General features: G+C 34.6%; 1 protein-coding gene across 1 annotated transcript; it reads left to right on the top strand.

The window, feature by feature from the left end:
• The first annotated feature begins 14,170 nt into the window (after positions 1-14,170).
• LOC104710200 (uncharacterized) lies at positions 14,171-15,324 on the top strand. The gene is made up of 2 exons (XM_087465189.1): positions 14,171-14,643; positions 15,237-15,324. Exons 1-2 carry the CDS (start codon positions 14,171-14,173, stop codon positions 15,322-15,324), a joined length of 561 nt encoding a protein of 186 aa, XP_087321315.1.
• The last annotated feature ends 1,771 nt before the right edge of the window (positions 15,325-17,095 follow it).

Genomic DNA, 17,095 nt, shown 5'->3' with positions numbered 1-17,095 from the left:
TCAAAAAAAACAAGGATTTTTATTTAAGCAATCACACAACATAAAACATCCTATCCAGTTTTCCTAGCTGCCCAACTCTACCCACTTACTTTTCCCTGTAAGAAAAACAGTAATGGAGAGGAGTGAGTAATCCAAAATTACTCAGTGATTTGAGTGACTCTCTCTAACATGCAGTCCTCCTTATCCAACTACCCCGAACCACAACTACCCACAACAACAATCAGAATTACACAATGCAGAAGCGATTAGCAAGCAAAGAAGCAAACAAAGCAAAGAAGCAAACTACATTCAACAAGCAAGACTAGAAATGACCAAACATGACACTTCTAGACTCATAGCCACCATAGGCCATCTCAACACAACTCCCAAGACTCAAAGGGAATGAAAGTACTAGTGATGCTACCACCGTAGGCACACACTATACTCCATCTCATACACGCAACCTAGGTTAATAATCTCTTCCTCGATCTTGGTTATCCCCTCACCAAGGGAACACTGGTCTATTGTGACAATGTCTCTGCGGTTTACCTCTCCACTAATCCAGTACAACATCAGCGGACCAAACATGTGGAGATTGATAGTCACTTTGTCCATGAAAAAGTAGCCCTTGGTCACATTCGTGTTCTTCATGTACAATCCTTGTTACAGTATGCAGACACCTTCACCAAGGGACTACCCTCTCCATTGTTCACCAATTTTCGAACCAGCCTGAACGTCTGACCTCCTCCCATTCTGACTGCGGGGGAGTGTTAGTTAGGATACGTTCTCATATATTTGGTTCCTAGAATATCCTTAGTAATTTAAGTTTGGGGGAGGATCTGAGAATGTATTTAACATTGTGTTTTATTTTCTTATTTTATTATCTCAAATTTTTGCATACTAGTTTTATTCATTTGAGTCTGCATCTATTTGCATAGAAAACCCCAAAAAAATTGAAAAAATTATAATAATAAAAAAAAAAAGTGTTCATGTAGTTGCATTTACATATTAGGATTGAGTCTAGATTGCTTCATATAGGATTGTTGCATATGCATTTTAGGGGACAATGATTAAAACCACCTTGTTTAAAGTCCAACCTTAGGATTGAAGTTATAGTTCTTAATCACAGTTCATTGTTGCTAGATAAATCTCTGAAAAAAAAGAAAAAAAATGATGAAAAATCTTTGTTTAAAATCTTGTGTCTTTTGAAGGCTTCTTCCACTTGTGTGAAAATTGCTTGAACATTGTAGCATCTCTATATTATTGGACTTAACCTGAACTTAAATTATCTTGCTTATGGAACTTGAATGTTTGCTCATGGTAACTATAAATCTCGGGTTAGCACTCCATTTTTGCCAATCTTTTCCCTTAACCCAAAATTGTTTTCCCCTACCCTTGAACCCAAACCTTTCCTTTCAAATCTGGTTGTGATTTGTTGAGTGAGGCCTTTTCATGTTTTAATGGTGTTATAGGTTGTGAAACCTTGAGAGTATTGAGAACGACAAAGAATTGGCTCTTGTTTTAGCTAAGTTTAGAACCATCTGGACTAGCTAGTAGAATCGGTTTTGAAAGATGGGTGGTTAGCATGTTTATTTGGGGTTGGGTTGAAGAATAAAAGAGAAATAAAAAGAAAAGAGTCCATGAGGTTCAGTTTAATTAGCTCTAAGTCTTAAGTAAAAAAAAAAAAGAGAGAAAGGTCTTGCTATAGTCTCATATCCTAGAAGAAAAAAAAAATTAGGAGTATTAGCAAAGAAATAATTTTTTTTTAAAAAGAGAGCTAGATGTTTAAAGTTAAAAGAAAGCTAGATTTTTTTTTTTGTTAAAATAAGGAGTATTAGCACCCCTAAGGTTGGGATCCTTGCAGCCAAAAGGCGGAATTTAGATCATTCGGATCTAGGTTTTCACTAAAAACATAAAGAAAATAATAAAAACCCTAAATCGATTTTATTGAATCTCGCAATTTACACTTTGGTTCTTGAGAGGAGACAAGCTCCCTATTTATATACAAGGGAGAGGTGGTGTAACAAGAAATAATAAGTTTTTTTCTAAACCTAACCGATCTGTTCAAGCACACGTCGAACGGTGTCTTGTCCTTTTGATCTCGATTGGTGTTGGATGCGTACCAATTGGGGTTGATTTCACTTCAGGTCCCTTTTGACGCATAATCATCCATATATCGACTTCTCACCAAACAGGTCTAGCAACCTGCAAAACTCTATTTCACTAGAGAACATATTGCATTTGATACATGAGGACCCTAAAACATATCTTAAATTACCTGAAGATGGAGATGTATGATGGATCGAAGTTCGCCACACAAAGTTGCAGAACGACTTTATGATAAGAACACAAAATCAGTATCTAAGTGAATCGCACAAAAATATAAAGATTCCACTTGTTTTTGTAAGGAAGCACACATAGTAGAAAATACAAGTAAAACAGAAGCCTAAGCTTTAAAACTGAGAAGTTTTCTCTTTATTTCTTTCCAAAAATCTATATATCTTTAGTCTTTACAACGAAAAAAAACATGAGCTTATATTGATTCAATATAAATCATTATCATAAATACAAAATAAATCTAATTAATTACATAAATCAATCAAGAATAAATTTGAGAGATTTTATCAATCATCACTGATGGAGTTTGGTTCTTTGTATCTAGAAATTTCATTGATATAGCAATGAATTGATTTTTTCCTATAAACTTTTTATAATTTGATCTTGATTCTAATTGAACCAACTCGTGATGAGTCATGGATATTTCTATGATTGCATCACTAAAATGATACGGTCCAAAATAGGGGTGAGTCGATAGCTGGTCTAAGGACCTCTTTTACTAACTCGGATATGATGCAGATGAATGATGGATCGAAGTTTGCAACAAAAAGTTGCAGAATGACTTTGTGATAAGAACACAAATCAATATTTAAGTGAATCGCACACAAAGATAAAGATTTCACTTGTTTTCTAAAGTAATCACACACCATAGAAAAGACAAGTAAAACAAAAGCCTATGCTTTAAATGTAAAAATTTCTCTCTTTATTTTTTCCAAAAATCTACATATCTTTACAACGAAGAAAAACATTAGCTTATCTAGGCTCAATTTACAAATCATTATCATAAATACAAAATAAATTAAATTAATAATATATATCAGTCAAGAATAAATTTGAAAGATTTTATCAATCATCACATATGGAAATTGGTTCTTTGTATCTAGACAGCTTCCTTATATAGCCATGAATTGATTGTTTTCTAGAAACTTCTTTATAATTTGATCATATTTTCGTTTAACCAACTTTTGATGAGTCATGGATATTTCTAGGATTGAATCCCTAAAATGATACGAGCCAAAATAGGGGTGAGTCGTTAGCTGGTGTAAAAACCCATCTAACTAACTCGGATAAGATGGAGATGAATGATGGATCGAAGTTCGCCACACAAAGTTACAGAATGACTTTATGATAAGAACACAAATCAATATCTAAGTGAATCGCACAAAAAGATAAAGATTCCACTTGTTTTCGTAAGGAAGCACACATAATAGAAAAGACAAGTGATAACTTTCTAATTTACATGTTTTAGACACCCTTGTTCATCTATGTTTGCATTATATATACTCTAACCTTAGTATTTTTAGGACCTTAATCTTAGGAATTTGCATTTAGGGTGTTGCATTGTTGCATTTGTGCATTTGGATGAAAACAAGTGCTTTGGAGCCCAAAAAGAGGAAGAATGAGGTAAAACCCGAACATGTACCCGAAGGAGTGATCATGCGAGAAGAACAGTCTGAACCTGAACCCGATCAAAGAGGATCTGAGTGCAGGAAGAACAACCCGAAGCCCTACCCGAGGATCTACCCGACTCGAACCTCGTGCACAGTCTTGAGCAGATCTTAGGCAGAACTGAGCAGCTAGGTCAAAGGGGTTTCCATATATAAACCCCCTTCCTTTACTCGCCCTAGCAAGCCGCAGACACTCACGAACCAGAGAGCGAGAGAGCGAGAGAGAGAGAGAGAGAGAGAGAGAGAGAGAGCGATTTACACATTTTCTTACTTTGTTAGGATTCGATAATTACTTTTTTTGCTACTCTTCCAGTTTTGATTATGTATCCTATTTACTTTTATCTTATTTTTGATTCAATGCAACTTTCATTCGTTTATGTTTTTATGCTATTTACCATGAGATCTGAGTAGTGAATCAAAGTTTCTAAGGATGGGATAGGCAAGTATGTGTTCTTGATCGATAAGGATGTCTTAGCTTGAATGTTTATTTTATAAAAATTATTTTCTAGATTGGTATTCTTAATGCTATTTTCAGACCGAGAGGTTGAGATTAGATCTAGGGTGTTTTGCCATCGAGAGATGTTGTCGAAATGCTTGAATGAACCAATGCTAGAGATTTACTCACTTAGCCTAAGAGATTAGATGTGTAAGGAGTTTATTGACAATAATGAATCAGATTTTAATGTCTGCTTAGTTATGTTTCTCCAATGAAAGTTGGGTAGGGGAATGACTAAGGTTGATTGTTTCTATCACGAGAGTGTTTTAGCAAGGTTTAGAGATTCATTGTCTAGGGAATATTTGCTTGAGGCATGTGAGATATCCCAAATCGATCAGGAGCACTTATGAGTCAATTACCCCATCCTTAGGAGCTTTCATATTTGATTTTTTAGCCTCTTTTCTATACCTCGATCCATCACCCGAACTGGTACTCGATCACCAGCCTCGTGTATACCCTCGAGTTGTTCATCTTTTTGTTCTTGATTTCTTCTGTTATCTGATTACCCATTCGATTCAATACTCGAATGCTTGCATGGTGTGCTTAGGTCGTGTGGTTCTTGTTTTATTTACTTTTTGTTTCTTCTAGGTTGTTAGATAAAACTCCATTATTGCTTGGCTTGACTTGCATCGTTCTGATCACTTCTTATCTGCTAGCATAACAACCATTTGGATTGATAACTCTTTGTACTACAACTGCATAGGGAATTGATACCCTGGGTGAAAATCCTGTTATCAACAAGTAAAACAGAAGCCTGAGCTTTAAAAGTGAGAAGTTCTCTCTTATTTTTTTCCAAAAATCAATATATCTTTACAACAAAGAAAAACATGAGCTTATATAGGTTCAATTTATAAATCATTATCATAAATACAAAATAAATCTAATTAATTACATAAATCAATCAAAAATAATTTTTACATATTTTATCAATCATCACTGATGGAGATTGGTTCTTTGTATCTAGACACTTTCTTGATATAGCCATGAATTGATTTTTGCCTATAAACTTCTTTCTAATTTGATCTTGATTTTAATTGAACCAACTCTTGATGAGTCATGGATATTTCTAGGATTGCATCATTAAAATGATACAGTCCAAAATAGGGGTGAGTCGATAGCTGGTCTAAGGACCTCTCTAACTAACTCGGATAGGATGGAGATGAATGATGGATCGAAGTTCGCCACAAAAAGTTGCAGAATGACTTTGTGATAAGAGCACAAATCAATATCTAAGTGAATCACACACAAAGATAAAGATTTCACTTGTTTTCTAAAGGAATCACACACAATATAAAAGACAAGTAAAATAAAAGCCTAAACTTTAAATGTGAGAAGTTCTCTCCTAATTTTTTTCAAAAATCTATATATCTTTACACCAAAGAAAAAACATGAGCTTATCTAGGTTCAATTTACAAATCATTATATATACAAAATAAATCAAATTAATTATATAAATAAGTGAAGACTAAATTTGAAATATTTTATCAATCATCACATATGGAAATTGGTTCTTTGTATCTAGACAGTTTCTTGATATAGCAATTAATTGATTGTTTTCTAGAAACTTCTTTATAATTTGATCTTGATTTTCGTTTAATCAACTCTTGATAAGTCATGGATATTTCTAGGATTGGATCACTAAAATGATACGAGCCAAAATAGGGGTGAGTCGTTAGCTGGTCTAAAAACCTCTCTAACTAACTTTGATAGGACGAAGATGAATGATGGATCAAAGCTCGCCACACAAAGTTGCAGAATGACTTTGTGATCAGAACACAAATCAATATCTAAGTGAATCGCACACAAAGATAAAGATTCCACTTGTTTTCTTAAGGAAGCACACATAATAGAAAAGGCAAGTAAAACAGAAGTCTAAGCTTTAAAAGTGAGAAGCGCTCTCTTTATTTTTTTCCAAAAATCTATATATCTTTATAACTCTAACATCCGTGAACCAAAATCCCAGTTTAGGGGATTGCATCGGTCGATGCATGTTCAGTTTTCTGCGTTTTGACTTAAGTGAAACGCTGTGTTTTGGGCAAAGGGAAAAGGAAAACCCTTAAAGCGATTCTTTTGTCTCATTAGTCGACTTTGGCCTCTTTTGAGAGAAACAAAAGAGAGAAAGAGTGTTCTTGGTGTTCTTGGTGATTTATGTGGATTTGTGGTGTTTCCTGGTGAGATCTGAGGCTTAGAACGTTGTAGGAGCTTGCTAGGAGTGTTCTATTGCTTGTTTGAGGTTCAGTTTTGTCTTGGCAAAGGTAAGTGCATGACCATGGCTTATCTAAGCGAGATCTCTCTGATTTGCTTGTTATGTGTTGTTAGGCTTGTTAGATGGTTATTTGGGACGTTAAGAAGCTTTCTTGTGGCTTGGGATCGAGTTTTGTGGTTGCAGGAACAAAGATCCGGCAAGAAGTTTCGGGGAAAACACGATGCTTGGCATTGCATCGGTCGATGCACTTTGTGCGTCGGTCGATGCAAGTGCGAGGATGGCGCGTAAAACTTAGGGTTTTCATGTTATGTCGAGCATGCGTCGGTCGATGCAGTATGAGTGTTGATCGATGCAAGTGCATCTAGCATCGGTCGATGCAACCTTGTGTCGGTCGATGCATCCCCATCTGGTGTCGGTCGATGCAGAGTCCTGGTTTGTTATTGTTAATTGTTGATTGTTGTTTGATGGTTAGAGATGTCTCTATTGCTTGTGTGTATAGCCCAATAGATGGGAGGATTGCCTTACTGAGTGTCTATAAAATACTCATGCATTGCAATTTGTGTTTGTGGTGAAGGTAAAGGCAAAGTGTAACCGTGGAATCAAGGCAATGAAGAGGAGGATGTTCTAGTGGTTTGCTTGGTTGTCTGGCTTCTGTTAGGTTGCTAGAGTTGAGTCCTAGAATGTTGTTTAGGATTGATGGTTCTATGGTTTATGATTTGGAATTAATGTTGGTTATTGGATTATTATTGGTTATTTTATTGGATATTGATATTGGTTATTCCGTTGTTGAATGTGATTGTGGTTAGGTGGCTAGTGGGTATGGGACCATCAGTTGTAGTTTATTTATTATATTATACTCCCTATGTTTCAAAATGTAAGTTGTTTTGCTTGAATGCACACATATTAAGATAATTTTTGCTTTTTGTAATTTCTAAAAAAACTCATGATTTTGTCTCACCATTTAATTAAAGAAAAGAAAGATAAATGGTTTAAAAAGAAAATAAAAAATGAAAGTTTGACTAAATATTTAATTTTAACTAAGTAATTTATTGTCCTGGTAAAACGTGATTCTTGGAAACTCTCAATAGTAAAGCTTTTAATTTGCTTTTTGTCTTGGTTGTTGGAAAACAACTTATATTTTGAAACAAAAAAAAATCTCCAAAACAACTTACATTTTGAAACAGAGGGAGTATTTATTATTTATTAATTTAAAAAAAGGGTTGGGTCCTTTCAACAACGAAGAAAAATATGAGTTTATATAGGTTCAATTTATAAATCATTATCATAAATGCAAAATAAATCTAATTAATTACATAAATCAATCAAGAATAAATTTGAGAGATTTATCAGTCATCAGTGATGGAGATTGGTTATTTGTATCTAGACACTTTCTTGATATAGCCATGAATTGATTTTCTCCTATAAACTTCTTTATTATGTGATCTTGATTTTAATTGAACCAAATCTTGATGAGTCATGGATAATTCTAGGATTGCATCACTAAAATGATACAGTCCAAAATAGGGGTGAGTCGATAGCTGGTCTAAGGACCTCTCTAACTAACTCGGATAGGATGGAGATGAATGATGGATCGGAGTTCGCCCTAAACTCGGTGGAGCCATCAAGAGAATTGTCATATGAGCCTATGCAGCAGGGAAGAGGTTCAACTCGCCTAGATCAGTGAGGCGCTCGCTCATGAGTCTCTAAAGTAGGCTCCTCGGATTTCTCAAAAACAGAAGCACTCTCCTTATTCTGCTTGTCCAGGTTATCGACTTTGATCGTGAGAGACGTTATCTTGTCGTTAAGATCCTTATATATATTATCCACCTTCAAATTTATGTCGTTTGCAAATGCTTGGTGGTTGGCTTCAATTTCTCGCATCATATCCTCCAAGTTAGGACTTTGATTCGTCGGGGTTGGATTAGGAAATCCTCTTTGAAAATCTTGAAAGTTGGTGAATGTGGCTCTTTGTCCAAAATTGCCACAGCTGAATTCATGTTCACGATCCTTGAAGTTTTGACTGTAAAATCTTCCTTGGTAGTTACTCCGAGCTCCAATATAATTCAGCTCTTTGACCGTGTTGTTCCTTTTTTTGAATAAGCTTAACCACCAAACTCATCGTTTCTTGAAGTTGTCTAATATCCGAAGCTTGAATTGAATCTTTCTCTATGTCTGAAGGGCTTTAGCGGTAGTTGTTATCACTCACAGAAGATTGCAAATTAAAATCTGAGCATCCTCAATCGTCTTTGTAGCAAAATTACCATTACTTGCTACGTCTAGAGATAACTGGTTTATAGGGTCAACACCTTCATAAAATTTGTTCATCAAGCCATCATCCGTAAAACTGTGATGAATGCAGTCCCTCTCATATGCTCTGAAGCGCTCCCAAGCTTCAAAGAATGATTCAGACTTTTCTTGTTTAAAGATCAAACCCGAAAGAACCGCTCACATCACAGTAGTAGTAGCATAAAGGCCGTAAGTCGGGTAGCTCACCTAAAGTTTAACAATCAAATCTCACAGAATCACATTTCATTTTCTTTTTAAAAGATATATAAACTCTAAAACACAATCAAATCTCCTAAAAACTCACTTAAATCTTCCAAAATCCTAAAATGTTAAAATCCTACCAAATCCTTTAAAATCTAAGGTGAATACCCCTCCAAAAGAGTTGATTCTTTTTGTTATGTTTTGCATAAATTTCTCATTTCTAAATCCACGAGAAATTATAATAAGAAAAAAAAACCACCATTAATTGGTTGAATATCAGCCATTATTTTAATTATCATTAAGAGCTAAAGTTAATGATATAAATGTCATTCTTAACTATTCTATTTTTCGCAAATAAGGATATTACTATAAAATTATTATACTTATGTTTGTTTCTCTTTTTTATGCTATTACTACCCCTACCAATATTTATATCATTAATTGGCTCTTAATCTTGATTTTTCCCCTTACTTTCACATGGGGACACTTATGTAGTTTCAGATGAAGATAAATCGGATGATGAAGATGATTATTTTTTTGAGTCTGTTTGTGTAATATGTGACAATGGTGGCGAGCTTTTGTAGAGAGAAAGTGGATGCAGTTGCCAACAATGTCCTCTATAATATATGAAAAAAAAATATTTTATATAATAATGTTAAATTTCCATAAAATCTAATGTTATTTCATTATCTTTTGACATATGTCATTTAAGTTTTAAGAGATGGTATGACATGTGAGTGCATATTTTATTTGTTACAAACACATATACAAATATTTTACTTATGTTTTGTTTATATTTTGCATATATTTTACATATATTTTGCTTATTATTATATTTTTTTTTAAATTATTTTAAAAATATATATGTAGATATTACGTAAATACAAAACCTTATCAGTGAAATTAGTTGGAAACCATTTGAGAAAATTTCTCTATAAAGAAAGGATGATATTAGATACTAATTATGTAAATTAATTATAATATATATTTTAGGAATATTCAACAACATGGAGTTTGTTCTCTTCACCCACTCTTTTGAAAAATGGTTGCCTTAACAAGATTTTATTGTGAATAATAACTATATCTATTGAACATTTCAAAAAACCAAAAAAATAACTAATTTGCTGTCATATATAAACAATCAAACCTACCATTTATATTTATATAGAATTTAGTGTAAACTATACTCAATATAAGTATCAAACAATCAAATCATGTATATATATAGACACAAATCAATAAAAATATATAAAGAATTAAAGATACATCATTCACACGTATCGCGTGGACAACCATCTAATATATAATATAATTAAGTTATACAGATGATGGTATATTAGATTTACACCCAAAAATAAAAATGATGAAATTTATTTGTTTCAGTTTCTCTTAATTAATAAGGAGATGATGGTACATGCTCGCTTAGCATGCGAGAGGTACGGGGATCGATGCCCCGCATCTCCATATTGTTTTGGTTATTTTCCTACTTTTTCCAGTATGTGGCTTTAGCGTAATAAAATCCCAATTATATAGAAATACAGTAAATAACTATTGATTAGACTATATTATATGATTGGATTCCTTGAACACAATTATTATACACAGGATAAATTATTGTATCACTGCCATCTATTAGATTTTAAATCTTCAAAAATACTAGCTAGATTTAATCTAATTTTCTAAGCATTAAACAGCGATTTCGTGAATTAGATTTTAGCAAAATTTCTAAACAATAAATGAAAATTCAAATTAATAAAGATAGATTATCAATATATGGCATTCAATTTTAAGGATGTTGCATTTTTTTAGTCAAATCCGAGCTCAAAAATGGAGTATTTTAAGATTAAATTAATTATTTGTTAATATTCGCAAGTTTTCTTACCTGTAATTTCCAAAAAAAAATATGAATAAAACCTAAAAATAATGCGCATAATGAAATAAAAAATAGATCATAAACCCTCTTCATCAATTGCAATGACATACATAGTCAAGTATTCTTCCTCCTCCTGCAAACCTATTCACTTCGGGAGATCTTCATCAATTGCAGCAACATAGTCTTCCTCTTTCATATATAACAATAGTCGATACTAAAGCTGTGGAAAATAATTTTTTTAGCTGTAGAAAATGATCACTAACTTCTTCACTACTATCAGACTCTGAACTCTCATATTTCTCACTCTCACTATTATCAGAGCTAGAGCTATGGACCTCCTCTGAAGAGATGTCATAGTAGGAGAGCTTGGGACTATCAGGTCCATAACTCTGAAAATCACAATAAATTACCAATCCTTTTAAGTGATCAACCAAACAAATAGTAAAAACATGGATTACATTTTATCTGGAACTACTTGATTAAGACACTGTGAACACAAAATATTATCAACATTCTAACATACTCAACCGCCACATCCACCCAAAAGGTATAATCTGCTTGAGTGATTGATTCTTTTCCGTCCGGCGAGAAGCTATGAACTCCATATTTTTGTTGTATTATTAGATTTTAAATTTTCAAAAATACTAGAATTAATCTATTTTCTCTAATAACATCACAATTAATCTATTTATTTGAATTCATTTGTAAGCATTAAATAGCAATTTCTTGAATTAGATTTTAGCAAAATTTATAAGTAATAAATGGAAATTCAAATTAATAAAGATAAAAATCAGGCGGCTACGGATAAATTATTGTGGGAGGAGGCCAAGTCTTACTCAGTGAATTATCTGGTTCCTCCGTCTTTTACGGAGGACAGGGGTACCTCTCCCCGATGTCAAGTTGATGGTTCTTGGAAAGGTAGACCCCTACCAGGGTTTGGGCTGGTGGTGCTGCAATGGAGAGCTTACTACAATCTTGTTGGGAGCACGAAGTCATCGTCGGAGTTTTTCTCCTCTACATGCAGAATTACAAGCGTTGATCTGGGCTATGGAGTCTTTACTGGTGGCTGGAGTCGATTGTCAGGCTTTTGAGACAGATAGCGTAGAACTAACGGCGATGGTGCAGACGCCGGAAGACTGGCCGGCTTTTTCTAATCTGCTGGAGGATTTCTCAATGCTTCGCAGTTCCTTTCCCTCCTTCACCCTCACCAGGATTCCTCGAGACGACAATGTCAGGGCCAATTGCCTAGCTCGATCGTCACGATCTCTACCTTCATATTCTACCTTTGTAAACTCTTATCCTCCTGTTTGGGCAACCAATCATGGAGTTCTCTTTTAATTTTAATTTTTATAGTTTGGTTGAAAAAAAAAAAAAAAAAAGATAAATCATCAATATATACATCATTGACATTCAATTTTAAGAATCCTAGTAGTATTAATTGGGAAGTGCAATTTTGAATACAATCTGAAAAAGTGTAGATAATAACATTATCATGCCAATGGAATCTATATTAACATTTTTGAAGTACATTTTGGTTTATGCCCTTTAAGTTTTACTTATTAAATTTTTTTTTTACAACATTAACCCCTAAAACAATTCCATAAATAACATTGCAGAGAAACTCAAATACTAAACTTTCTTAAATTGACCAACATTTGTTACATTTATTGCCAAAAAATCTTAACAACATCTATACATTCTGATTTTTCCAAAAACAACTCTACCCATTAAAGTTTTAACTCATTAAATCTCCAAAACTGTTTTTATGGATGCTAGAATCTCTCAAATTTAAATAATATACAACAGATTTTTCATAACAAAAGTTTACAATCTCCATAATTATATTAATATTAATAAATTTCATAAACCGGAAATCTAATTATAAAATATCACATTAAATATGTTGAAAGACCCCCATATAATTTGGTTTATTTTTTATTTTTTGAGGAATTACCAAAAAAATTTAAATTCTATTGATTATCATAAACTATATATATTGACATGGAAAAATTATAAACTATAGAAATATGCTAATTAGGTAAAACAATTAACATAATTAAACTTGATAAAAAAACTTATTTTGATCAACTTTTTTACGCAAAAACTTATTTTGATTTTGGTGAGACGGGTTGGCATTAATACCATATAGGGAGTTAAGTAGAATTATTATTTTTTTAAACACTTTTAGATGTGTACCAGGAGATAAATGTATTACTAGACTATACATATACCACACGGGTTAAAACCTTGAAAACACTACAAAAATCTTATACTTTGAATATTTATATCAAATACCTGTAAAATTTTATATTTTTAAATTAATAAAACAATAATAAAATAACAAATAAATACAATATAAATTTTAAATTTTTAAAATTAAAAATATTATCCTGCGGTATACCGCGAGTTAAATCCTAGTGAATTATGATATTTATAATAGACGAGGAGTTTAATGTAAAATATTAAAAACTATATGATGAGATGATTTAAAATAATGTTCAACACGTGTACGGTATCCATCTAGTTTTGCATTTATTTAGTTATATCTGAATTCAGAAATGAACATTTTAAAGATAATATATTAGCAGGTCAAGAAGACAATGAATTTTCAATATATCAACAGATTACCGATTATAGATAAATATGTTAGAAAATATATTAATAATTAGTATAGTTGTAAAAAAAAATTTATTATTTTATGTAAATGAAGAAACATTTTCATACAATTGGAAACCTTAGATAGCCAAATTAATATGATTTTTTGTATAACTAAGTTAATTTTGTAAATAGCCTATTATTAAAAAAACTTTTATTACAATAAATACACTATATAAACAAGTATGTTTATCCATTTACAATAAATAAATACTGAATCATATTATCATGTAAATAATAATTATAATAATAAAAAGACCTAGAGAAAAAATTACACAAACTACTTTTTGAAACAGAGTAAACTAGCTGTATATAATTTTTTAATTTTCAGCTTATCTGTATTTGTTTTTGAGATTTTTTGTCAACCAAGCTTAGCTGTATATAAAGTTAAAACAATGACTTTCTACATTAAGATGTAGTATTAAATTTATCATAGTACAGTACTGTGAAAAATAGTATATAGACCATAGTTTATTTGCCACTTGAACTATGTGACCCAATAAACAATCACGACTAGATCATATACTATTATGAAATAAACGTTAAACAAATTACAAATAGGAGTTGTTAAAGCCTATACAAAAACGTCAAAACTATGTAAGTGTACGTATGTATGTATGTTTATATACATATATGTAGGGGCAAGAAGGATAACAATATCCCAAAAACAATCTTCGATTTGAGCAGCCATGGACTCGGTCGGAGAATTTCACAAGGGAGAAATCCATGGGAAACCATATCTCCTATACCAAAACGTTATAAAGCCACAAATACACATCCCAAACTCCTCCGAGAAAAACCCATTACCAATCAAATACGAAAGAGACTTCATGGAACAAGCAGTCAATGATTCCGGCGACAACCTCCCTCATCCACCTCTTTTTATATGCCCTTTACTACGATTCGAATTAACAGTAAGGATCGAGACTGAAATATGGGATGAAGATGAAGATGAAGATGGCGGTCCAAGACCTGATATTATGAAGCTCAAGATTTCCCATCTCCTTGGTGAAAATTTGATGTATCTTTATGAGAATCATGACATATTCCCTCTGTTTTGGTGCAACAATAAGGAAGCTGATCATCAAGGGAAGGATTGCGAGATTTGCGGATCCCAAAAGGTCGGCACAGACTACTATTACTGTGTCAAGTGTGATCAAAGGTACCACAAAGAATGTGTTGAGTCTCCACTTGAGATCAATTATCCTTCCCACCCCAAACATTCTCTCCAACTTTATTATTCTATGAAAACATCTATGCATTGCATCTTGTGCACAAAAAAAGCAGATCGTATCATTTACTATTGTGCTCTTTGTGACATTTATATGCATCCGCTTTGTGCTCATGCGGCAATACCTTTTTTAATAGACCAACCAAAAAGGCATGACCATACCCTCACCCTTTTCCCTAGACAAGCTTCCTTGACCTGCAATGTTTGCGGTTTGGTAGATAAACTTCATCTCACTTACGTCTGTCGTTCTATATGCGATTTCGTAGTCCATACAGATTGTATCCATATCCCACAAACCATAAGAATATCTCATCATTTCCACCGTGTATCTTTCACGTCTTCTTCTCTTCCATCAGGAAAGTGGTGTTGTGGAGTTTGCCGCCGAGAGATTGACAGTGATTATGGTGCATACACTTGCAATGTGTGTAATGGCTATGCAGTTCACACAAGATGTGCATTGCGTAAGGATATATTATTAGAATAGGAATACATATATGTATTCGTATTCTAATATGTTTGATTAGGTCTAATCCAATCGATGATCGGTATCATTGTATTGACAAGATTATATATGAGTCGATGTACAATATAGCCGTTGGGGCTATTAACTAAGCTTCCTTATATACACAGAAGAATATATGTATTCCTATTCTAATATCCTCCCGCAGTCGAAACGTGATGAGGATGAACCTTGAGACTGGACTTGAAATCGCGGAACAGAGATGTAGGTAGACCTTTGGTGAAGATGTCTGCATACTGATGGGAGGAGGGGACATGGAAGACACGAACCTGGCCCATGGCAACACGTTCACGGACAAACAAGATGTCTAACTCTATATGCTTGGTGCGTTGGTGTTGGACCGGATTGGTAGAGAGGTAGACGGCGCTTATATTATCACAGTATACTAGTGTCGCCGTGTTGAGAGGAAAATGAAGTTCAAGGAGAAGGTTACGTATCCATATTGTTTCGGCCACAACATTTGCGACACCGCGATACTCGGCCTCAGCACTAGAGCGAGAGACAGTGGGTTGGCGCTTGGAGGACCAGAAGATTAGGTTGTCACCAAGAAAAACGGCAAAGCCAGAGGTGGAGCGGCGTGTATTAGGACAACCAGCCCAGTCAGCGTCGGTATAGGCAGTAAGTGTCGTTGTCTTGGAGCGAGTGATGTGTAGCCCTTCAGAGATGGTTCCTTTGAGATAGCGGAGGATGCGTTTCATGGCGGTGAAGTGGGGCTCACGAGGGTCATGCATGTAGAGACAAATTTGTTGGACAGCATATGCGATATCCGGCCTAGTGAAGGTGAGATATTGGAGAGCGCCGGCAAGACTACGGTACAATGACGGATCAGCAACAGGAGCTCCGACTTCAGCGTGGAGTTTGGCGGAGGTGTCAACCGGAGTTGTGACCGGTTTACAGTTGGACATGTTTGCACGATGGATGATATCAGCCGCATAGTTGTGTTGGTTGAGAAATAGACCATTGTTGTCCCTGCGAACCGCAATGCCAAGAAAATAGTGAAGTAGACCAAGATCAGTCATTAAAAATTCAGATTTAAGAGAGGAGAGAATGGACCTGAGAAGAGCCGAGGAAGAAGCAGTGAGGATGATATCATCGACGTATAAGAGAAGATAGGCAAGTTCAGTGCCTTGGCGATAAACAAAGAGAGACGCATCACACTTGCTGTTGTGGAAGCCAATCTTGGTAGCATATTGTGAAAATCTATGAAACCATGCCCTTGGAGATTGTTTGAGACCGTATAACGACTTCTTGAGAAGGCACACATGATCTGGTTTGTCGGGATCAACAAAGCCCGGCGGTTGGTGCATGTAAACGGTTTCCTCAAGGTCGCCGTGAAGGAATGCGTTCTTAACATCAAGTTGGTGGAGAGGCCAGTCACGTGCAACAGCCAGGTCAAGAACAGTACGGATTGTCGTTGGTTTAATGACGGGACTGAAGGTCTCCTCACAATCAACACCTACTTGTTGCGATTTGCCGTTTGCGACCAACCGAGCTTTGTAGCGAGATAAAGTGCCATCTGCATTAAATTTATGACTAAACAACCACATAGAACGCACAATGTTAGTATTCACAGGACGGGGAACAAGATCCCATGTACCAGCAGATTTTTGAGCCGTATACTCGGATGACATTGCCCCATTCTAGTTAGGGTCACGAGCTGCTTGAACATGAGAACGAGGAAGAGGAGAAATGTGGGTAGTGTGAAGAGAAAGAATGCGCTTTGGTTTGATAATACCACTTTGACTCCTTGTGCGGATACGAGGAGGGGCTGGAGGTGGAGGAGGTTGTTGAACAGTTGATGGTGGTAGCGTCGGAGGAGAAGTAGGCTCCGGTGGTGACGGAGGCTCCAGTGGTGACGGAGGC

The sequence above is a fragment of the Camelina sativa genome, chromosome 9 (assembly GCF_030686135.1).
Source record: "Camelina sativa cultivar CO46 ecotype springtype chromosome 9, ASM3068613v1".
In the NCBI taxonomy this organism is placed as follows: domain Eukaryota; kingdom Viridiplantae; phylum Streptophyta; class Magnoliopsida; order Brassicales; family Brassicaceae; genus Camelina; species Camelina sativa.
The sequence above is the reverse complement of the archived record's forward strand: the minus strand, read 5'-3'. Positions and strand labels throughout refer to the sequence as shown.